The 25,355-nt window shown below is 48.6% G+C and overlaps 1 protein-coding gene across 1 annotated transcript in view; it reads right to left on the bottom strand.

Moving 5' to 3' along the window:
- Positions 1 to 25,355, bottom strand: part of TMEM132B (transmembrane protein 132B) — a 344,462-nt gene that overhangs the window by 134,229 nt on the left and 184,878 nt on the right. The window contains exon 3 of the mRNA XM_032310581.1: positions 23,748 to 23,894. Coding sequence (XP_032166472.1) covers positions 23,748 to 23,894 — 147 coding nt within the window. The remainder of the gene's footprint in view (positions 1 to 23,747; positions 23,895 to 25,355) is intronic.

The raw sequence follows: 25,355 nt of genomic DNA, 5'->3' as shown, positions 1-25,355 counted from the left end.
ACTTGTTAAATTGTAAGTAGGGTAAAATCAAGTCCCAAATGCAACACTATGGTCCTTTCTTTGCCACTAACAGGCCGTGTCATGCTAACTGGTTTAATGTCATGACTTTATTCCTTTGTTTTTATTCATCTGCAAAACTAGATTGAAAAATAATACCTACATTGACGATTTCATAAGGTTGACTGTGAATGCCAAATGACACTCTTCATTAGCAGTGAAACTTGGTGACTTGAATTGTGAAGGGAAAAGAAGGGGTAATTTATGAAGGGCTTACCATGTAGGAGAAAGTATAATAAAGGCTGTATTATTCTTTTATGTAATCTTCCAGCAACCTGATAAAGTAGGGTTTTTTTTTTTTTTTGTATTCACTTTTTAATCAGGAGAAACAAAAGGCCAGAAGAGGCTAAGTGATTTTCCCAAAGATAGCAAATTACAGAGCCAGAATTCAAATCCAACTCTCTTTTACTAGACAGTTACACTTAATTCTGGTTACTTCTTAATGAATACAAAATCAGACCTTCTAGTTAGATATTCCAAGGCCACTCTGTTATATTACCTTTCTAAAGTTCTATTTTAAAGCTCACATCCTTAACATATAAATAGCTCATAGAAATCAATAAGAAAATGCCTAGAGTAATATGGACTAGCATTCATTGAGCACTGACTATTTACAGACCAGTGACATAAAAATTATCTCAGAAAATCTTCACAGTAATTCTGTGATGTAAAGTAACAGCCAGGGTTGAATCAGACTTTGAATAAGAAAATTTTAAAATGAATAGTTATTAACTACAATGGGGAAGAAGTCACCAACATAATAGATTTTTTAAAACCCTCAAAAGAGTGCCCTAGAGCTAACGGAGAGTGGGACAACATGACAGGGGTTGGAGGAGGCCTTCATCATGCTGAGATTCAGACTTTGTTGGAGAGAACAAGATGACAGCCCCCAGAATGCAGAGAAGCACATCGGGTTGCCCAGCCCAGAGCTGGCCCACTCTCACCAGACCTCCATGAAGGAAGACCAATGCTAGTGGCCGGGCACAGAGAGTTGATCAGTGTCAGAAGTCCACTCACCAGTAGGGCAGCACAAAGCCTGGGGTGTAACACATCTACACCAGGGGCCACAGGAAGGCCAAGGCTAGCACATGGGCTTCAAGGGGTATTGGACATCCACTACCTGGCAGGGCAGCACAAGACGTGGGGGGCACAGTGTCCAACTTGGGAAGGTCCCAGCAAAGTGGTCCGCAGGCCAGGCCGGGGCTTTGAGCTCACAGAGCAATTGCATGCTCAGGTCTGTGTCTAGTGTGATGTGACACTCTGGATTCTCCACATACAACACTGCAGCCAAAAGGGCTGCAGGAAGAAGACAAAACAGCACTCCAGATGCCCAGGGAGAACGCCCTTCCTTCCTTCTGCATTCCTTCCAGCACTCTCTACTGACAACATGTAAATCGTGCTCACTACAAAGGAGACATGTTTAGTGCCCATCCCATGATCTCCAAGCAGGTGTTGTAGGGTGAACCAGGGGCGGAGAGGAAAAACATCTATAACTGGCAAAAGAGGGTACTATCAGTAAGCCCATTTTACAAACAAAGAAACTGAGGCGATCACAGTCACTAGTAAATGGCAGAGGTGGGATGTGCACAGAGACACACAGCTGGCCTTCTCAACTACCGTGCCTCACCACCAAAGATGGGAAAAGACAATTACCAAAAGCAGATGTACAAATGGTTAATAAGCATCTGAAAACTCTTTGGTGCCATTAGAGAGAAAAGCAATCTAGAAAACAGTTGGATACATTTTACATTAATCAAATAAGTAAAAATGTTAATATGATAATATTCAGTTCAGTACTATGAGGAGGAGCACTTCATATGGTTTCCGTTGGAGCTATGTATCACCCAGGGTTCAACCACGGAACCAGGAGGAGATAGATATTAAGAGACATGTTGGAAGGAATTGACTTAAGCAACTGCAAGGGATTGGCTAGCCAACTTTAAAACCCATAGGGCAAAACAAAAACAAAAACAAAACACACATTAAAAAGAAAAAACTTATAAGGCCGTCCTTCCAGAAGCACAGCCTGGAACATCTCAGACAGGAAGCTACTATCCACAGGCAGGATTTCTTCTTGCCTGAAGGAGACTTCAGTTCTGCTCATAAGGTACTTCAACTGATTGGACCAGGCCCACCAGATGTCCTAAAATAATCTCCTTTAATTAAAACTAACTGATTATGAACTTTAATCACATCTACCTCAGAGAAATAAATAACTGGGGACTACAGACTTGCCAAGTTACTGCACAAAACTGACCATCACAAATACTGCCTGATACCTCCCTGAGAAGCAATTTCCCAAAGTGTGATAAGACTTTAAAAATGTCAACAGCCAGTACATGGCTTCTGAAAATGTACTTAAGGAAATAATCTGAAAGAAAGATTCAAGCATTATTTAGAGCAGCACAATATTTGAAACGACATAACTGGCCCCATTAAGTAAATTATGTAACATTCACATGAAGAAATAGTGAAGAACTATTGAAAGGTTTACAGAAAGTTTGAGACACCTGGGTGGCTCAGTCGCTGAAGTGTCTGCCTTCAGCTCAGGTCATGATCCCAGGGTCCTGGGGCTGAGTCCGGCATTGGGCTCTCTGTTCTTCGGGGAGCCTGCTTCTCAACCTGCCTCTACCCTTCCTTGAGCACACACACTCTCTCTCTGACAAATAAGTAAAATATTTTTTAAAAAAAAAGCGTTTATAAAAAGTTTGCGATTACATCTGTAAATGCTTGTGATAAAACACAAAGACAAAAAAGAAAAAAGGCAGGAGAAAAAGTCGTTTATAGAGAATGTGTAAGAGCGCTGGGTCGAACTAGAAAAATACATTTAACAGCTCTTGATGTTTTCTCTTTCTCAATTTTGGACAATGACCTTGCCTTCCTTTCAAAATTACATGGAGTGAAGTAAGAACACGCCCCCAAAACCAGGAAGCACACGTAAGAGTGAGATGCCATTCCAGGAATTAGGAGAATTTTGTCCTTACAGACCCTGAGTCCTGTGTGCAAATGAGAGCTCTCACCTAGCCTCATCTTTAGGAAAAAGAAGAGAAATGGGAATTTAAAAATGACACCTCCTTCAACCCAGCAGCCACCCTGAACAGATAGCCGTCTCCCAACCACTGCGCAGGCAACTACAATAAATTACAACAGAAAAAATAAATACACTTCACCAGCCTTGCTTTTCCCGATTCAGCTCAATTTCACGGTGCACGACTGCCTTCTATTTTATTGTCACTAAGGCACCAGAGAAAACAAATAGAATAAAGACTACCATTGTTAACAGACGTTTAAAAGAAAAAAAAAAAATTTTTTTTTTCCTTACAATTTCAATGGGTTATTTAGCTTCAATGGCATCTGCTGACAATGAAAAATGTAACCACCATAGCCATCAATCTGCTTTGGTTGTAAACGTTTAATTATAATGTTTCCATTTCAATTTAAGATAACTTCACTTTCTATCTTAAGAACTGTTCCCAAGAAAACAGAGTGGAAAAGTATCCCCGGCAATGATCCTTACTCAGCTCGCTGAAAGGCTCTAAAAGCAGAGGATCCAGGCGGGTCTTCCCAGCAGGGGCCCCACCACTGCCACTCAGCCATCTTTCAGAGAAGACAAGAGTCACAGCCGAGGTCCCTTCAGTGTCCCCGCCCCGTCCTCATGAAGCTGTCTGGCTCCGTGGCGTCCGCAGAGGGAGAGGACACCTCCAGCCCCTGCCAGCTCCAAATCAAGGACGTTTACAACCACAGCGCCTCGGGAATGTTTCTGTCACAGACTCAGACCTCACAACCAGCCCCTTCTCCCCACCGGTGGGACGGCGGTGGGCTCTTCTCGAAGCTCGGGCTCCAGCCTCCACTGCGCACCTGGGTCTCCTGCTGTGGATGGGGAAATGGAAAACCAGCAGAGGCGCCCACCCTCTACCCTGATGAAGGAACGTAATAGAAGGAAGTCGGGAGGCTTCAGCCGAGGCAGACATAGCCCCCTGGAATGCCGTTCAGACTCTAGTTCCCTACATGACTTCTCGCTCAAGCAAGAAAGGCCCCCTGCAATGTGAGGTGCAGATCTGTGTGACAGAGACTCACCATCCTAAGTGAAAATCTGGGGGGGCCTAGCTCAGATTGTTAAGCGTCTGCCTTCAGTTCAGGTCATGATGCCAGGGTCCTGGGACCCAGCCCCACATCGGGCTCGCACTCAGCGGGGAGCCTGCTTCTCCCTCTCCCTGTGCTGCTCCCCCTTTCTCATTCTCTTAAATAAATAAAATCTTAAAAAAAAAAAAAAAGTGAAAATCTGCTTGCATCCCAGGATAAGGGAAACTGAGAGTCACACCCATCACTTGGTCTACTTTCTCACCACTCAGAGGGACTGGCCAGTGCTTGAGAGTTGGCAACTGGAGACCAGGGACCGACTGTGACCCGTGGATCTTCTTTGGTTGGCCCCCTCCACATTTGTCAAAACTTAAGTTAATTTATGTAGATGTCATCCGAAGGTAAGTATTCCTATGAGTCCAAAACTCAACTTCACTTATAGCGCAGGTTAAGATTTTACACATTATGATCAAAGGAGCCACACAGAAACACCCCTCCTGTGGTCTCGGCTCAGACAGAGTGTGTCTCCTTTTTTTTTTTTTTTTAAGAGTTTATTTATTTATTTGACAGACCTGAGATCACAAGTAGACAGAGAGGCAGGCAGAGAGAGGGGGAGAAGCAGGCTCCCTGCTGAGCAGGGTCGATCCCAGGACCCGGACCAAGATCATGACCTGAGCTGAAGGCAGAGGCTTAACCCACTCAGCCACCCAGGCATTCCCAGGGTGTTATCTCCTTATTGGGCACTTGGTCCTTTGTCCTAAGTCAGGATGTCTCTTTATCTCTTCTTTTTTGAAGATTTTATTTATTTATGTATTTATTTATTTATTTGGGAGAGAGCACCAACAGGGGAGGAGCAGAGGGAGAGGAAGGAAGAAAGAATCTCAAGCAGACTCGACACGGAGCCCGGAGCCCAAGGCTGGGCTCGATCTCACGACCCTGACCCTGACGTCATGACACGAGCGGAAACCAAGAGTCGGATGCTTAACTGACTGAGCCACCCAGGCACCCCCACATGCTTTGTCTTGCTGAGGGACAGAGTCGCCTGTCTGAGGTCACACGGCTAGGAAACGGCCAAATCTGACCCCACATTTGACCACACAATTGTTGATGATGTGGTATTTATCTCCCTGGAGAGGATTCAGGCAAATCCCAAAAATATCCCCAGCTCGGAGGTAACAGTCACCGTCCCAACCCTCGGAGCACTGGCTGGCATGAAATTCAGCCAACCTGCTGCTGCTCCATCGTCAGCGGGGAGGTGCTGACCTCCCAGCACCGCGCCCGAGGCAGCAGCAGCGTGGATGCCGGATTTCCCAGCAGCCTGCTCTTCCACATGCCCACTAAAACCTCATACTTTCTGCTCCTCCATCGGTCATGGTCTTGTCCTCTGGCAGAGCTCCTGCCTTCGAGACAAGGGAAAGTGGAATCCAAGGGAGGTTCTGGGAAGAAGAAAAAAATGTACCTTGAAATTCCCTTTAAGAATCCACTTTCATTCACCTAATTGTATGTGTTTTGGGTGAAGACCACCGGTTTTAGGGGAAAAAACACCTTCAAAAACACTGTATTTGGTTTCAGGTCTTCGGGGTGAATTTCTGTGCAGGGAAGAAACCATCAAGAGAACGTCTCCATCAGAAAGGATGAAAACCCAACTTTTGTCGCAACATGGACAGGACTGGAAGAGATTCTGCTGCGTGAAATAAGTCAAGCAGAGAGAGTCAATTATCATATGGTTTCACTTATTTGTAGAGCATAACAAATAACAGGGAAGACATGGGGAGATGGAGAAGAGAAGGGAGTTGAGGGAAATTGGAGGGGGAGATGAACCATGAGAGACTATGGACTCTGAAAAACAACTTGAGGGTTTTGAAGGGTGGGGGTTGGGGGAGCGAGGTGGTGGGTATTATGGAGGGCATGGACTGCATGGAGCGCTGGGTGTGGTACATAAACAATGAATTCTGTTACGCTGAAAAGAAATTTTTAAAAAAATGATAAAAAAGAAAAAAGAGAATGTCTGCAACGTTTGGGTTGTTCTTTATAGTTTATGCCATGTAAGCCCCTTGGTGAGCCAGCAGGAGAATTCCCACTTTCTGGAAGAGGTTCCGATGGAGGGTGTCCCCAGACGGAGGCGGGCACCGCAGAACCCAGCTCCCTGCTGAAAAAGCAATATCGGAGTGATTCCTTTCCCTGGATGTGCGGGGTTCTTCCCAGATCACACAGGACTGCAGGAGGGCATGTGGGGTCTCAAACGCCTGAAGGGGCAGATCTGTCCCCTCTGCCAGTGACAGAGCACCAGCAGGTCACACGGACGTGGTTCCTAAAAGCAACACTCAGCTCTTTTGCATTCAGAAAGAAACCCGGTTAAAATCTAAGCCCTCTTACTGGTTCATTACAATTTTTATCACACACCTTTTCTGTGTATTTATCACAGAGTTCTACTAAGGTTAATTTCCAGTGGGGGCCTTACACTGTCTCTTTCAACATGGAAATCTTTTGTTTTCTGATTAATTGTATAGGGATATCCTTCTTTGTTACAAAGGAATATCCTTCCTCATTCAACTTGAAACACATTTCTCTGTCTGCCTTAATGCAGAACTGGATACTAACAACATTAACTCGGGCAATAGACTTGCAGGTCACTTCCTAGGCACCAAGCTTGGGGGGATACAGATACAAGAGTTTAATCCCCCATCGCCCCTATCCGGTAAATACCAATAGTGTCCTTATTTTAAAGTCAAGGAGATGAAGGTGGGAGTTTAAGTAACTTGTTCAAGGTCACATAGTTAATAAGTAGTGACATCAAGAAATACTTCTTTCCTAAAAGAAAACGCCAGCGGGTGCTTAAAGGGTAAATAAAGCCAAGGAAGAGCCAAGCACACCCAGGGTGACACTGTGATTTATAGCAAGAAAAGCAGGCGTCCTCTCCTTGTCGGCAGGTGTTACATTCCAGGACCCCCAAGGGATGTCTGAAACCCCAACAGCACCGAACCCTATACGTACTAAGGTTTTGCCTACACACACACCCATGATGAAGTTTAACTCATACGTTAGGCGCGGTAAGAGAGTAACAGTAATCGTGAAATAGAACAATCCTACCAATGGACTGTTTGGGGGACATGTGACGCGAAGTCAGGACGACACCCTGCTTCTGTGCTCCTTGGCCACGGATAACTGAAACTGTGCGTAAGCGGGGATTTAGGTCTTTCTCTGGTTCCGCATGGGGCACCTAAAACCCCTGGAATTTCCTAAGCAGAGAGAGTGATAAAGGTGTCTTTTCTCATGTTAATGAGGTGACTTTGGGAACACAGCTGAGGATGGGGGCTGCTGGTCGGGGACTCAGCCCCACTCCCCCACCCTCCCACCCCCAGTGAGCCCAGGAGAGGGGCGGGATGGGGACTGAATCCATCACCAATGGACATGATTTAATCAATCGTATCTCTGTAATGAGGCCCCCAGGAAAAACCCAAAAGGATGGGATTGGGAGAGCTTCTGGGCTGGTGAACACAGGGCGATTGGGAAGCCCTTTCCCCACACCTGTGGCTTCTCCTCTACCTGGCCGGTCCTGGTCCTGGGTTCTGTCCTCGTGGAGGAACCAGTAACCTAGTAAGTAACATGTTCCTCTGAGATCTGTGGGCCACTTCAGCAAATTAATGCAGCCCAAGGAGGGGGTCACGGGGCATCCAATCGACAGCGCTTTGGACAGAAGGACAGGTGACAATCTGGACCTGCAACTTGCTTCTGAAGTGGGGCAGTCTCGTGGGTCGGAGCCCTCAGCCTGTGGGCGTGGACAGCATCAGCACTGAGCTGGCCCCCCACACACACAACACACACACACATTGAAATTGGGCTGAGAGTTTTTACTGGGTTTGGGGGGACAGTGGGGAGCAGCAGGGACAGTGGTAAGCAAGCCAGCACGGACCCCTTGTGAACTGAGTAGCTCCTCAGCTGCAGCAAGTCATACCCATTCAATCTCAGCCCAATCTCATCTGTCCAGACCTCTAGTTCCTCCAGAGAAGCCTCAAATGCGCATTTTTAGTCAAGACTCCCAATGCTTTTAGGGTTGGCCCAAATTGAAGGGGGAAAAAAAGCAGAAAAACACTCAGCAGGTGGATCTTGGGACGCCCAGCTTGCCACCTGGATTTCGGAGGCCCCAGCCGAGCCGGCGCAGGCAGCCAGAGCTTGTGCGTTCACACAGCTCGGGAGACCTAGTGTGCTCCTGGAAACAAAGACGTCTTTGCTTGGCAGTGGTTTAATCACGGGGGAGACGCGAGGTTCCTTTATTAACTGGAAAATAATAGTGCGCCTTAATGAGTCACGCAGCGTCCAAATGCATCAAATTCATCATCGCTGTTTTTATTTTTTGAAAGTGATTAAATATCATTTTCTTTCCCTTTATAGCAAGACCCAAGTGACAGCCGATCCGTCAGTGCGTCCGCCGGTGTTTAACTACAGCGTTGCGCATTCATTATTTCCTACTTAAATCACTCTTTAAAAAAGAGGAATAACTTCACGCTGCCTCTTGACAGCAGGGAAATTAAATGGCGTGTCTTTAAGATGAGTGTTTCTCCGACAAACCACCACCAGCCAATCCATGTAAACCCAGCCGGAAGGATGGTCAACCCGAAATAAGGCACTGAGAGCTAGCTTCTGGAAAAGCCTCCCATTTCAGGAAGTTCAGGAGCCTTCTAGCCTCGAACACAACTCATCAAATTGGTACCACGACCTTTGAGAGCAACTCGGGACCAGATAAAAAGCTGGCGTGGCACATACCCAGGCAGGCCGGTCTTCACGGACCCTGCCTGTCTTCCCACCAGCCTCCAGAACAGAAGAGCTCTGGCCCGGCGACTCAGGAAAACCAGACACTACAAGGAAGTTTCATGAAATGCTTCCCTTATTCCGTGCTAGGGACTCTGATGTTTTCTATTCAGTGCTACTCTATTTAATTTCTTTTTTTATTCTGTGTCATAACTCATGAATGGGTTGCAACGCCCCCCTCATGCCTCCCTCTCCCTTAAAAACCACTAACCCAGAGGATCAGGTGCAAACATTTAATACAGTCCGTACAACAAGGGGGCACGAAGATCAATATGAGAAGAAGTTTAAATAACGTCCTCCCTCAACAGAACAAGTAAATAAACCATGGAATGTCTATACTATGGAATATTATAAAGCAGGGGAGAAAGAGCTGTAGTCACATGCCCCTACAGGATTTAATAGAGAAATAGGAAACGTTGCACTGAGCAGAAAAGACAAGTTGCAAAATGACTCCTATAGCACAAGGCCGTTTAGATGAAGTGTGAAAACACAACGCACTCATCTGTGATCTGTCTTAGACCATTCAGGCTGCTGTAACAAAAGACCACAGACTGGGTGGTGGATAAGGAACGGGAATTTCTTTCCCTTGGTTCTGGAGGCTGAGAAATCCGAGATCAAGGTGCCCACAGATTCAGCGTACAGTGAGGGCTCGCAGTCGGCCCCTTTGCACTGTGCCCTCCCATGGTGGGAGGAGTGAGCCAGCTCTCTGGGGTCTCTTGGATAAGGCCCTAATCCTGTGCACGGGGGACCCACCCTCATGACCTCATCACCTCCCAACGGCATCCTAGCATCATCATCTCGAGGTTAGGATTTCAACATGTGAATTTTTGGAGGGACACGGACACGGCAACGACAGCAGTTACCGATGGAGCACGATGACGTGAACCCCTGTAATTCAGGAGAGCGGTTCGCTCTACGGAGGGAGGAGGGAGAGCACAACAGGGAGACGTTTGTTGGATGGGGCTGGGTTGGGTTGGGCTTTTTTGTTTATTTTTTAAGCTCTGCTGATACCACGTTGGGAAAGCATCCTACTGGGACCAAGCTATATGGTAAATAGATGGTGTTTGTTACGATATCCTCTAGATTTTAAAGGAAGCTGGAAAGCAATCCTGAGTCACGGACAGACGGGGAAGGAAAACCACATGTCTGCGTGGATGGGGGCGGCAGCCAGCTTCTTCCTCGCAGCTCTGCCCTCACACCTGCATGCGGAGCCTGGCAGACCACGGGACCCCCTTTTGTCCGTTTCTTCCCAGTTTGGCTTTTGCTCCGCAGCAAGAGTCCTTTCAACTCCGTGGTGTAAGAGTCACTGCTCTCTGAGACTGACCCCGGAGCCGTGGCTCACCTCCACAAAACCTCCTTAGGGTACTCCCTGACACAGCTCCTACCCACGGGAACTGTAGGCCCTCATACCAATAGCGTCCACGTCTCCAAAATGTGCTTAACTCTCAGAAACTCTCACTGGAGTGGAGTTCACTCTTATGAAAGGATTTGTGAAAAAGACCACATGGAAGGTAAAAACAACGTGTCAGAAATAGCCTTGGGATGTCTCTTAAGCTGGCCAGAAAGCACAGGATGAGTGACTTTTGCAGAGAAAATATCTCTTTTTTGTTGCTGTTTTGGGTTTTAGCACGTATAAGACACATACCATAAAACTGACTGTTGGAAAGCATACAACCAGCGGCACTGAGCACATTCACAAAGGTGTACAAATATCATGCCACCTACTTTCAGAACTTTTGCCTCAGACGAACAAGGAACTCCAGCCCTAGTAGTAGCCACTCCTCACAGCTGCCTCCCCCAAGTTCCCAGCAACCATCATTCGCTTTCAGGCTGTGTGGATGCACGTCCTGGGGACACTTCATACAAACAGAACCACCACACACTCTGCAGTGTTTTGTGTCTGGCTTCTGTCACGGAGAACCACACTCACAAGGTGCATCTGGGTTGAAGCAGGGGTCCACGCTCCCTTCTTCTTTCTGGCTGAATCATAGTCTATCATGTGGAAAGACCCCTTAGCCATCCAAGGATAAGGGGGAGTTAGAACCCTCACACACAGCTAACAGGAATCTAAAATGGGCCAGCGGCCATGGGAAGCAGTCTGGCGGCTCTTTGAAAAGTTGCACACAGAATAACCGGGTGAGTCAGCAATTCCGCTCCCAGGTCTATGCCCCAAAGAACTGAAAAGACATGTGCAAGCCGTCCCGCTGTGGCCATCCTCCCTCCAAAGCAGAGCTGTCTGCATTGCACTTCAGGTGTTGGCTTGCCCTCCTCCACTGATGCTTTCAGCCCAACACCTATTGGCCAAGTGAGTGTGTGGCATGAGCCCCTGAATACTGGAGCCACCAGCATTATCCAGCTGTACACATCTGGCCTTGCAGATGAGCTGGCCATGCCTGAGTCCGAGAAAACCTCACAGACAGCAGAGTAGACTTGGGGATGGCATCTTCTCCAGGGGGGACCATTCTGAGACAGGGAGGAGGAGATGACCTGGAACTAACCAGCCAGTTGACCATGAAGAGTTCAGCCACAGAGCCACATGCCTGAGAGAGGATGAGGGACAAAGCAGGCAGATGCATTTGTGCACCGGGGTTGTAGTGACAAAGCATCACAGACCAAGTGGTTTAAGCAACAGAAGTGATTCCCTCCCAGTCCTGTAGACTCCCTAGATCGAGATGGCAGCATGGCTGGTTCTTTCTGAGAGCCAGAAGCAGAATCTGTGCCTTGCCACTCCCTTAGATCTGGTGGTTTGCTGACCATCTACGGTGTTCCTTGGCTTCTAGAAGCATCACCCTGATTCCTGCTTTCTCCTTCAGGTGGCATTCCTCCTGTGTGGGGGTGTGTCGAATTTCCCCCTTCTGTGAGGACACTGGTCATGCTGGATGAAGGCCCACCCACTCCATTATGACCTCAGCTGCCTAGGACTTACTCCCACCCAAGAGTAAACACATATTGTTGTCTGCTTCAGCCCACTAGAATGCAGACTTCACAAAGGAGAGATGTTGAGTGACAGTTTCTGAGCAGTCCTGGACCATGGGGCTGGCCTGTCCTTGTTGGTGCCCTGGGCAAACAGTCTATATCCTACCCTTGGGAATGGAATCAGGAGATTGTCCTATCCCTGGATGAGCAGGGCTGGAGGCTCCAGTCCCTTCTGCCCCCAACCAAATCCTTCTTCTTATGGGCTATGGGATAGGAATTCTGGACCCAGAGGAGCAGTGAATCATAACTCTCTCCTTCCTCTTTTGGAAAGCAAAGGGTCAAATGTCTCCCCTGGATGGTCTAACTCAGAAGCACGAGAAAGCAAGGCAGCCCAGCCAGGAAGCTCTAGACAAGGAGTCTGCAATATTATGCATACTCACTGCACAGCGCCATTCTGGAAGGGGTATCTGGACACTCCTTGTTCAGGAACCAGAGATGATGGCTCCAACCCATCGATCCCCTTGGGTGACAGTGACAGGGAAAGGGAATGGTTCAGGTACGCTGAGGGGATTTTCTTCAGGATTTCCAGAACCCTTGGTGAAGAAAAAAACCCCAGGCTGGGAGCAGAACTCCCACCACCGACGTGTGGGCTGTGTACACTGACTTCCTTGTCCTGGGGAGTGGCAGGGGATGTAACTTCACAGCAGAGAGATGCAAACACTCCTGCAGCCAGGCAGCCAAGGTCAGTATGAAGACTGATGAACAATGTTGGTACTCTCCGTACGCTGGGATGAATAGGGTACCTCTCTTCTGTCATCTTCCTCCCCAAACACCCATAACTGAGAGACCAGGCAAATCCCAGCAGGGAGACGTCTGCAGACGGCACGGCCAGTCCTCCCCAGGACCAAGTGGACCATCTGGTAGCACAGAGGAAGCTCTTTGGCCGGAAAGGCTGCACTCCCCTGCTGCCATCAGCATCGAGGTGCCACAACAGCCACATGCGGAAATGGGTTGTAAACGGCTCACCATCTGCTGGCTATGTGGCCACGTTGGGCCAGGACCTACGAAAACCCGTGCAGGACACTGGCCCTGGGACTGATTAAAATCCAATTAAATGTCCTTTCAAAAGACACTGAGGTTTCTTCTCACACAGAAAGGTAATGATACCTGGGTACACCAGCTTTTATCTAGATTAAAGTCACAGTGCAAGAATCTATGCTTCAGGGCGCCTGGGTGGCTCAGAGGGTTAAAGCCTCCACCTTTGGCTCAGGTCATGATCTCAGGGTCCTGGGATCAAGCCCCGCGTCAGGCTCTCTGCTCAGCAGGGAGCCTGCTTCCCCCTATCTCTCTGCCTGCCTCTTTGCCTACTTCTGATCTCTGTCTGTCAAATAAATAAATTTTTAAAAATCTTAAAAAAAAAAAAAAAAAAGAATCTGTGCTTTGCAGAGGCAGGCTGCCGTAAATGAATACTTTCAAATCCCAGAAAATTTTCTCCAGGAAACTTTGAGAAGGAAAGGGGTTTGGGGTGGGGGGGGTGGGGACAGAGACATAGCGGGGGTAGGCAACCACTCACAGGTTCATTTGATCGCTCCTGTGAAAGACCAGCACCGGAGGTGAGGAAGGTTTCACGGCTTCAGTGGTCAATTTGCTCAAGGGTATCTCTCATCTCATAATAATAAATATGTCAAAATAAGTGAGTAAACACATCAAAACAATGACATTAAGAATAAAATGATTCCATGGAGCAGCTGAGGTTTCTGACAAGCAAATACCAATTAAAAGGCCGAATAAAGGGTCATTCCCATTGGCATCAACTTTGTCAATTTCCCTTCATTGGTTTCATCCACTGCCCGTCAAAAATCTGGTGTCAGGACTCCGAACTAAAACCACTGTGCAGGCAGACCTCTGTAAAGAAAACCTCCAATTTCCTCTGGCTCCATTTCTGCCTGTGCAAGCACAGTACAAGAGCTAAATCTCACAGTAGAAATAAAACCTGCCCTCAGGAAGAAAGGGCATGTCAGAACCTAAAAGACCCTTGGAATTTCTAAGAGAATCTTTCTCCTCCATTCCTGTTTCACGAAGGACCCACAGTGCCTGGAGCCGGCAACGTGGTGATCAAGGCTGAGCTTCCCACAGCCTTGAACAGAGTCGGGGATCTGAGAAGGCACAGAAATCCTGGCAAAGGGCTGACCTTTGGGAGTGTTTCCCTTTGGCACCAACCCCTTCCCTTCTCTTTTGGAAGCAACTCTGATGCTGAGAAAGGACTCCTAAGCTCAGAATTATTGACATTTATCTGCTGAATGCCTACTGTGTGCCACACACTATTCTAGAATCTTAAATTCTAGGTTCAAATCCCAGACCCACCAGTCTTAACAATGCAACTGGAGGCTCTTCATATCTCTGAGCCTTACTTTCTCCATTCTGGAAGTGGGGCTAATCATGCTACCTTCCTCACAGGGATATTTTTATATTTATATTTTATATTTAAGCATAGGCATTGTATCTGGTCAGATCTGCTTCCAACAACCCCCGAAAATGCGTCCCACATTAGCACCTTTCCTAGACCACTCCAAGTGTCCCATCCACGTCCACCCAACACAGAAACTCTATATCCTAAGTCTATCCAACCAGTAGCAATTGTTGCATTAAAGACGATTCTGGAAGTCTAACACAATACAGTGTTAATATTATATAAAGAACGGCGTAATAGGTCACCTTGCCAGAAATGTTTCTTTTTAAACACTTTGAAACTCTTTAAGGACCAGTTCCAATGTCAATGCCTCTGAGACGCCTTCCAGCGTCCCTCCCTACAGAACCCGTTTTGCCCTCTTTATCCCACTGCCCTGGGGCTCTTGTCCTATGACTGTGCAGAGTGGCCCTCCTGGCTGTCCCAGCATCCATGACTTGCACCAGAGTTCTGAGCATCTAGACAGAGCCCTGCTCTAAAAAGTACTGTAGAAGTCTAGCCAATTGTAAACACTTGCTGAGACAGGCACTAGGCAATAGGGAGCCACGAAGTCTCAAAGAAAAAGGTGTTTTAAGATTCATCTGGCAGCTGGCGGCAGAATGGATTAGTGGGGAGTGGTCACCGGTAGGAACAAGCTGTGTGAGCCTGTACATTGCCAGGGATGACACCTTCAACCCGCAAGGCCCTCCTGGTCAGCAGGAAGACTCAGAGTCATAAAGTAAAACATGTTTTTTCCTCAATGACATCGGAACACCCAATCATGGATTTTTCTATCCCAAACCAGCCATCTTGAGAATCAGGGAAACTTCTGAGTCAGAGTCATCTAAATGAAACCTACGAACTTACTCCAAACATGGGGTCCCAACTCAAAATGTTTATTTGAATCAGAGGATAAGAAGAGAAAGCACAGATTGGGCGAGGATGTTTGCAAAGCACATGACCCATAATGGAGTGGAATCTAAAATAGACAAAGATCTCTTAACACACAACAGGAAGAGAACAAGCAACCCAATTTATCAATGGGCAAAAAGAACCCTGAACACACACCAAAGCAGATAAATAAATGGAAAATGAGCCTATGAGAAGATACGGTACATCATGTGTTCTTAAGGAACTGAAAACCCAAACAATAGCAAGATACGATACCATTGCACACCTATGGGAACGGCCCACATTCAGGACACGGCAGCGCCAATGTTAGCGAGGGCGCGGGACAGTGGACTCCTACTCACGACTGACTTAGCAAGACTGTGTGGCAGCTTCACGCAAAACTCAGCACACCCTTACATACGATCCAACAATCACACCCCTTGGTATTTACGCAAACGAGCAGAAGACTTACGTCTGCACGCACACTAGCACACGGATGCTTACAGCAGCGTTATCCATGATTTGCCCAAACTTGGAAGCAACAAAGCTGTCCTTCAGTAGATGATGGAGAAATAAAGGGTGGCGGACGCAGACAATGGAATATGATTCAGCGCTGAAAATTAGCGAGCGATCAAGCCATGGGAAGACTCAAAGGAACCTTGTGCGCATATTACATCGTGAGAGAAGCCAGTCTGGGAAGGCTACAGGCTGCATGATTCCAGCCACGTGACGTTCTGGGAAAGGTACGGCTGGAGATGGGAAAGAGATCAGCGTTGCCTAGGGATTCTGGAGGAGAGAGAAAGAGAGAAATACGTGCGGCACGGAGGGTTTTTAGGGCAGCGGAACTATTGTTTTCGACACTGGAATGGCACACGCACATCACAAATCGTTCCGTATTTGTCTAAACCCACAGAATGCAAGACACCAAGAGTGAATCCTACTATATGGCACACGCTTTACTTAAAAAGAATGTATCAGAGGGCACCTCGGTGGCACAGCTGGCGAAGCGTCGGACTCTCAATTTTAGCTCAGGTCACGATCTCAGCGTCGTGAGACTTAGCCTGGCATCGGGCTCCGTGCTCAGCAGGGAGTCTGCTTAAGACTCTCTCTTCCCCCTCTCCCTCTGCCCCGCCCCCTGCTCACACTCGTAAGTAATAAATAAATAAAATATTTTTTAAAAAAAGAAGAATGTTATCAGTGTTAGCTGATCAACTGAAACAAATGCACCCCACTAATGCGGGATGTTAATAATGGGAAAAGCTGTGCCGGGGGACAATGAGGATTCCCTGTCATTTCTGCTCAATTCCTCAATAACCTGTACGTGCTCAGAAAAGTCTTACTACGTGTGAAATGTGCACCTGAAAGCCCTTTGCGTTGTCAGAGCAGGCATCGTTATGCCTGGTAACAGCTGAAACCCGAACCTCGGTGGCCTAAGGTGACAACGGTGCGGTGGTCACTCACACCGCCGGGCTGTGCCAGGTCAGCAGCGGGCTCTGCTCCTCACGGTCACGGACAAGACTCTCTCCTTAGCCAGACGGTGGGTGGGCTCCTCTGAGCATCCCTCTCTGTCCCTGGCAGGGACACCTTCAGAGCCCAGTGATAGCAAGGATCTTGCTAAGTCAGTTTAGAGAGAATACCCCCTTTCCTGCCAACCTGCTCATTCTCTATATTCTAACCAAACTCCTTACCCCACCCCTGCTGTCTGATCACCATGGCCTGCCCTCAGCAAGAATCTGATCTGGTCAGTCTGGCCAGGACCACCCCTGACCGGGGATGACTCCTCTTAGTCCGGCACCATCGACGGAGCCCACCCTACTACCCCCCAACTCTGCTCCTCCGCTATAAATTCCCACAGGTCTTTACAGGTCACGCAAAGTTCTCTCTTCCCTTTCTTGCAACAATTTCCAAATAAAATCTATCTTTACCACTTGTGCTGGGGGCTAGCTCTGGTCTTTCCGGACGTCACTCAGAGGCTAGCCTGATGCGGGGTCTTCAGGCATCCTGCCATACTCCTCCAGGCGGGAGTCCTTCTCTTGAATAACAATGATGACTAGATTGACCACACTACCCCAAAACATGGCCAAAGTGACCATACAGTGATAAAAAAGGAAACACAACAAAGTAGGGAAAGACACTTGCAGACAAACACAGGGGGAAAAACTCAAGTTTCACCAAACATCAGGTCAATGAAACTTAAGCCTACAAGAACACAGCCATATTCCAACTATCAAATTATCATTTTGAGACAATGACTGCCCAGTGGTGGCAAAGGAACCAAGAACAGGGCACTCTCAAACAGAGCTGCCAGTGCAAACCGACAGGAAAATGTCACACAATCATCAAACATTTAAAACTTCATCATGCCTTGTGACCTACCTGTTTACTTCTAGCACTCTCTCCTGAAGACTGACCACAGAAGTACTCAAAAGACATTTTACATTTTTAAGGAATGTTGAAAAGGGGAGGAAATGAAACACAGTAAATAAACAGAGAATCTATAATATCAATAAAATATTATACCACTATTAAATATTACACTTGAAACTACAGGTTCATTGAAAGGCTCTGTGAATCTTTAAACTGTTGGGAAAAAGTTGCTTATGTGTTTATATTTGGGGAGAAAAAAGAGTGCACCCCTTTATTAGTTTTTCAAAGGGGCTGATAATTAAGGTTCCAAATAGTTAACAACCTGAGAAGATGTTGCCATATATTTATTCCACATTGTTACAAAAACAGCTTTCAAAGCTAAACAAACTCTAATACTGACAAAAATGACACATTTGTGGACCTCCACAAATAGGCAAACACAATCACAGGAATATACTCATCAAAATATTAACAATGGTTCCCTTCGAATCATACACAGGTTCAGGGATGGTTTTTATCTTCTATATCTTTTTCAGCGTATCTTCTAAATTTTAATTGAACACCTATTACTTTGGAAGTCCGAAGACCTCCGGCAGGCCTGTGCTGAAACTGAGCAGCAGCATAAATTCACAGACTTTCACAGTGGCCAGGGAAAGGAAAAGAGGTGGCGTGTTTTTAAAATATTCCTCTCTTTCTTTTCTTCGGTTGGCCTGATTCCTCTTTGGAAGGGGGAGAGGAGCCCTTCATTTCCCTGTAGGAAATCCTGTTGTGACTTCGTAGCCTGAATTAGACCGAGCCAAGGCCTGCTAGGTTTCTATACCTAAATCCTGGTTTTGAACTATCTTGGCAGCTGGTGCTGAGAGCTGTCCCGTGGCACACTGTATTGTAAGCCTAACAATTGTGTTTCTAAACCCACTATTTTTGAATCCTAAAATTGTTAAAAATAAAATACCATTATCTTCTCACAGTGTTTGAATTCATTACTATTTCTCTCATTCCTACATTCCACTAATTCCCATTTCTGGCCACACATTAAGATCACCTCGGAGGGGCGCTTGGGTGGTGCTGTCGGTTGAGAGTCAGAACCTTTGTTTCAGCTCAGGTCGTGATCTCAGGGTCGCGAGACTGAGCTGCGTGTCGGGCTCTGGGCTCAGCATGGCGTCTGCTTCAGATTCTCTCTCCCTCTGTCCCTCCTGATGTGCACGCTCTCTCTCACACGCATTCTCTCTCTCTCTCTCAAGTAAATAAATAAATCTTGAGGCACCTAGGTGGCTCGGTCCCTAAGCGTCTGCCTTCAGCTCAGGGCATGATCCCAGGGTCCTGGGATCGAGCCCCGTGTCAGGCTCCCTGCTCAGCGGGAAGCCTACTCCTCCTTCTCCCACTCCCCCTGCTTGTGTTCCCTCTCTGTGTCTGTCTGTCAAATAAATAAATATAATCTAAATAAATAAATAAGTCGTTAAAAAAATAAAGAAAACAAAACCTGGAGAGTCTTTCTTTTCTTTTTCTTTAAGATTTATTTATTTATTTATTTGACAGAGAGAGAGAGAGAGATCACAAGTAGGCAGAGAGGCAGGCAGAGAGAGAGGAAGGGAAGCAGGCTCCCTGCTGAGCAAAGAGCCCGATGTGGGACTCGATCCCAGGACCCTGAGATCATGACCTGAGCCGAAGGCAGCGGCCCAACCCACTGAGCCACCCAGGCACCCTGGAGAGTCTTTCTAATACCGATGCCTGTGACCCACTGAGGTGTGAGGTCTCGGGAACGTGTACTATTAAGGCCCTCCAGGCTATTCTGACAGGCATCCAGGTTGAGAAGTCTTAATTTATCCATGCAACAAGTAGTCATTAAGCCCCTGTATTCGCTTCCTATCGTGGCTGTAACAAATTACCATGAACTTAATAGCCTACAGCAACAGAGATCTAGACTCTCCCATTTCTGGAAGCCAGGGCTCCAAAATCAAGGTGTCCGCAGGGTCACGCTCCCACCTGAGGCTCTAGGGGGGAGTCCGCTCATTGCCTTTTGCAGTTTCCGGGGACCCCAGGCTTGCCTTCCCCGGCTTGTGCCCACTTTGCTCCGATCTCTGCCTCCATCTCCATGGCCCTCTCCTCCGGGCTTGTGTTACGAGGACATCTGTCATTCGACTGAGCCCACCGGGACCGTCTACGATAATCTCCTCATCTCAAGATTCTTCACTTAATTACCCCTACCTCTTTTTTCCCAAAGAAACATTTGCACGTTCTGCGGTGAGGATGTGTGCCCACTCGCCAGATGGCCCGCCGGGCCCGTGGGCAAGCTGTCACCGAGTTTTCAGTTCGAACAGACAAGAACGCTGAACGAGGACGGAGGAAGAAGGTGCAGATGGGCACAGCAGGGGGCTCGGATGAGCGCGTAGACTCTAAGGTCCGGCAGTTTGGCTACTTACTGGCCTGGAAAGCTTGGGAAGTCATTTGAACGGGTCAACTTACACATCTGTTAAGTGGCAATCAAGCCTCACGGGGCTCTAACATTGCCGACTCTTAAAAGAACCTTTCCTGAAAGATGTTGTGTGTTTTATCTTTACCTGTCATTAAACCTCCTAAAGAAGGAACAAAACCAACATAAATGAGGCAGGTGGGAAACACGGCTGTACTTGGAGACACAGGAGACCGCTGCTACCTTGGTCTTTGTCCTTCTAAAAAATGTAAGTAAAAGAATCTCGAAGTGCAGTAAACTTTGTATCCTGAATCCACAGAAGGACACTCGGTGACTCTTTAACACACCTGCTTAATGTTTAAGAGCCGAATTTCAGAAAAAGCTATTCAGGAGGGCGCCCTCTGTCTGCCCAGTGTTTTCTGGATGAGCAGGCAAAAGAAAACTCTTGAGAGACTGGTTCCAGATTTTCCCAACAGGGTAACGCTTCACTAAACATTTGACTTCGATCTTGATTTCACCTTGAGCTGGGTTTACAACAACGCGGGGAGAGGGAGGGATCGATTCCTTTAAAGAAATCTATTCAGGGGCTTTTGCTTTTCTATCCTACAGAGAGGCACAAGCTCCTCTTTCCGTGCCGTGCCTCCGAGCTCCTCTCCAGTGCTCAGGTGAGAACGAACTCTGTACTGTGGCTTCTGCACACAGAAAAAGTGGTAGCTTACTTCTGCCGAGGTACGGCTCCCAGTGACCAGACAGAAACCATTCAAGGAGCAACCCGGTGGCGGGCTCTCTGATCTCACGCAGTCTCCATGCAAACCGCCTACCTTCCATTTCCATCGCTGCCCTGTTATCTGTTCCGAACACTTTCAAATTTGCTTATTTTTCTAATCTCCCCTCTCTTCCTTTGGTAACACGACTCTTTATCTTGTGGTCATCATCTTTATTACTCACATCTCCTCACAATGCACGTTCATTAAAATAGTTTAAATTAACATACTGCCTTTCTCACTGAGCTCATCATGTCTTCCCATACGACACATTTTTAATTCTTATCACAGAATTTCAGGCAGTTTGTACATTATATTCTATTAAAAACTCTATTCCGCCCAAGGTTGTCACAATTCGGAGATTACAGCTTTCTGGGGGATGTTCTGTTGGGGATACATCCACATATTCACTTTGTTAGCCGGCAAACGCGGTCTGTGAGCTTGTATTTCACACCTCATTTGACATCACAATTCAACAGAAAAGTATAAAGAGAGGCAATTATTTATTTAGATTATGGGATGACTGTTAGCGGGATATCAGAGGAGTATAAACCGTCATGCGGAAACATCGCGATCCCTGTCCTTCGTACAGCCCCGGGGAGGTCCAACCCCGAGTGAAAGAGGAGGAGGAGGAGGCCGGATGGGAAAGCATCTCACGATTATGTAACTCTGTTTCTGTAAGGACTTTTCTTCTGCTGCAACTTTTTTCTCTCTCCTCAAGAGAATGCGAAATTGACTCTCGCAGAACCAAGAGTGATCACCACAGCCTACGTCTTTTTCTTCAGTGTAAAACATCACCACGTGATCAGTCAGATATTTCAAGAAGTCAATTTCCTACACAGAGACCACGGATCCTGTCCCCCACACAGACCCTTCCGACTCAGGACAGCTGGAGGTGCGTGCAACTGGTCTACTGGACGATGGTGGGAGAGCGATTAATGCGTTCGGTGGACACTGGACTTGGGTTTTTGAATCAAGACCTTGTCGCGGGCGCAGGATCCGCGGGCGCATCCTCTCCCGTGATGCTGGACAGCGGCCGCCGCTCCCCATTAGCCCCGTGATCACAAGAGTCCCGGACGCCCCCTGCACCCTCACGGCCCAGCCGTCTGTCACCGTCAGTGCAGGAGTCAGGAAATGACACAAGAGAGTCAACACTTCCTCTTAAAACAGGATTTGTGGTGGGTGACTTTGTCCAGCGGCAGGCTCACGTCGGTGCCCTGAGCACGGGGAAGGCAGGCCAGGCCAAGCTGTGGTTGCCAGGAGGTTGGTTGTGCTACATGCATTTTCAACTTCCAGGATTTTCAACTTAGGATGGGTGCCATCAGGCGCTCACCCCACTGCGAGTCAAGGAAGATCTACACCCAAGATGCATACCCAAATGTTGATTTCGGAGGGTGTGCATCCAGGCATCACGTTTGGGCCCCTCTAGCATATCAGGACCATGGTAACTGAGAACTTCTCTCATCCTCTAACACCGTGTCATTCAGGTGGGCTGGCCAAAGTGACCGGTTCTGGTGGGCCCGTGATCCAAGCCGGGCCAAAAGGGCCAGGGGACCTGATGGGGAAGAGCAACATCCTCCGTAAAGTGACCCACCGGCAGGATGGACACTGGGAGCTGCTGATGGCCGACCTGCCACCAGGAGGGAAGATCCTGCTGGGGATGCTGCCAGCCCAGAGGAAAGATGGGGGACAAGTCACTAAGGATGCTGCTGGACAGCTGGATCCAGACGTCCCTGGTGGCAGCCCCCCGTGCATCTCCATCAGTGCAAGGAACCCAAGACCCCTTTTGTCTTGGGCTTCATCGGTGCGGCACCCCACGGCAGCCACCGGACAAAGCCCACCTGACCAACACCCCCAGGAACCCAGAGGGGGTCTGGGCCCCAGCACAAAGCAGAGAGGAAGCCACAGCCCTTGGCAGGCACCACGTTTGAAGAGTGTGGCCAGGTGCTAGCGGACCTACATTCTCCCGCCTTCTTCCTTTATAACAAAGACCACCGCCGGCAACAACCCCCCAAAACAGTTCCGGGTGTGACACAGAGAAATGCCTCCCTGCCTGTGCTAGGGAACAACGGGGTTGTTTAGACTCCGCAGGGTTAGGCCCCAAGGGGATGCTCTGTGGACTCGCCAGGGTGAGTTTAAATACTAGAGGGGAAAGAAAAGAGAACAGGGTATGACAATGGCAGACGTCTGCACGGGCTCCCCGGCCAAGCTGAGGCCTCGGGGTCTCGTCCCGGCTGAAGTGGGATCCATTGTGGTTTTAAGACGGGGACCGGGAAGACACATCTCGGTGCTCTCTGGCCTGACCCCTTGAGAGAAAAGGCTGCTACTATCGTGGGGACAGCTCCCTCTGCCTTTTGGGGGTCCCGAAGCACGATAACGAGCAATGACCGCCCTCCACCTCCCAGGTGAGCGCAGCCCCATGAAACCCAAGGCGACCGTCTGAGCCGGGGAGGACAAGCGTGTGCCGGCAACACGAAGCTCACCCGCCTTCCCCTTCGGACTCCATACGCCGATACCCAGGCGTGATACCTGCCAGACGACTGCATTTACGCACTGAGACGCAATCACTCAGTCGCTCTAGCCGCCTGTGCTGCTCATAAAAACGTACATTTCCCCCTCGCCTCCTAGATCATGTCTACGGTCCTCATTTCATTCTTCCGTCTTCAGCGCAAACAATAACAATAATACTAATAAATTCCTAAAATGTGGTTCTCAAACCCTGCGCATATGCGAGTTCAGGTCATTTGGTGAGACTGCTCCCCTAATTGGGCCATTGGCGTATAAAAGAGCGTGAAGACAGAAAGCCTCCTTCGGCGACGCGGCCCCGTAATGAAGCCATTCGGAAGCCGAACGGCGGAGCAGCGCTGATGAGTCGCCCGTCAGTGCAGAGGCGTCACGCCGTTGGTGCACATCACATCGTTTTGCTCTCAGCTCCTGCAGCCTGCCCGCCCCCCGGCCCCCCAGCTCCACCATGGCTGCAGCCTCGCCCGGGGACGTCGGCGCTCACCTGTTCTGCGTGTCCGGGTGGTGGCCCACGCAGGTGAGGGCGGCGGTCGTCTGCTCGCTGCTGCTGTCTATCTCCTCCTGGACGGCCCACTGCTGGTCGCTGCTGACTCGTACAGCCGATATCTTCACCCCCGCTGCGGCCTTAATTCTGTGGGGTGGGAATAAGACGTACGCGTGCATGAGACCACAGTAGTGCAAGACAGGTAGTAAGATACACAGAGTCAGAGCAGATCTCCCCTTTCCTCTGGGAGACGTAGGGAAGAGAGGCAGTTAGTGGCTTCCTTTGAAAACTAAACGTCCTGTTATTTTTACAAGCGCCTTGAAACAGGAGCCCCAGCATCTTGCCAAGCACGTTAGTTTTCTGTTTCATCAACGTGCCAGGAGACAGATCGCTATCTGCTGCGGGGGCCCCCGAGGGACGGAGGTGAGGCGGGTGTGTCTGGGCAGGCGTGGATGGGACCTGCTTGGCCTGCTGTCCACGAGGGGGAGGGAGCACACACCGCTGGGGGCTGGGGAAGCCCAGGGGACCGAGGAGGAAGGGGTGGCCCTGAGCACACGGGGAGAGGGAAGGATGGGGCGCGCCGTCATCAGGAGAAAAAGACACTCATTCTCCAGGCAGGATAGGGCAGCCACAGAAATGCCTGGTATGGTGTGGGCAGAACTCAGTTCCCCAAGGAAGAACCCAAGGACCCAAGTGCTCCAGCACCGAGAAAAGGCCAGCTCACAGCCTGGTTGTTTTCCGTGTTTCCTGCTCCTCTAATGACCGTCGGCTGTGACTAACCAGGGTATGTGTCCTCCTCTCTAACAGCAGGATTTCCGGGCATCTTCCAAGTTCTTGGATAGCAGCCTTGCGACTGGTCTGTGATGAGCTGGGGACATGTCTGGGAATAGTCAGGAGGAAGACAGAGCCACGGAACGTCCCCTGCTCTCCGTGCCTTAACCATGTAGAAGTTAAGAGCAAACGGACGTGCTTTGCCTTCTGAGTCCAGGAACAATCACCATGCAGGGTCAGCGGGGCCTTGGCTGGGAGGGGGCATGATATCCCTCTGTTTCCCAGAGGCCTGTGGACCCACAAGCAATGCCCAGGGAGGCCCTGGGCACCCTTTCCACAGATACATCAAAAGGAACATGACTGAGGTGCCTGGGTGGCTCAGATGGTTAAGTGTCTGCCTTCAGCTCAGGTCATGATCTTGGGGTCCTGGGATTGAGCCCTGAACCCCACGTGGGACTCCCTGCTTGGCGGGGAGCCTGCTTCTCCCTCATGCTGACCCTGCCACCCCACTTGTGCTCTATCTCTCAATTTTTTTTCTTGCTTGCTCACTCTCTCTCAAATAAATGTAAAATTTAAAAAAAAAAAAAAGCACAATTCGCCATACAAAGGAATGAAGCCTTGACACCCACTACAATGCTACAAGGTACATCAACCTGGACAACATCAGTCAACGCCAAAGAAGCCAGACACCACGGGCCGTGTACTGTGTGATTCCATTTATGTAAAAGGTCCAGAAGAGGCGAATCTGTAGAGACGGAGAGCAGACTGGGGGTTGCCAGGTCTGGGGGCGCTGGGGAGAAGGGGCAGTGACCACCAGACTAACCAGCACAGGCTTGT

The sequence above is a fragment of the Mustela erminea genome, chromosome 13 (genome assembly GCF_009829155.1).
Source record: "Mustela erminea isolate mMusErm1 chromosome 13, mMusErm1.Pri, whole genome shotgun sequence".
Lineage (NCBI taxonomy): Eukaryota > Metazoa > Chordata > Mammalia > Carnivora > Mustelidae > Mustela > Mustela erminea.
The sequence above is the reverse complement of the archived record's forward strand: the minus strand, read 5'-3'. Positions and strand labels throughout refer to the sequence as shown.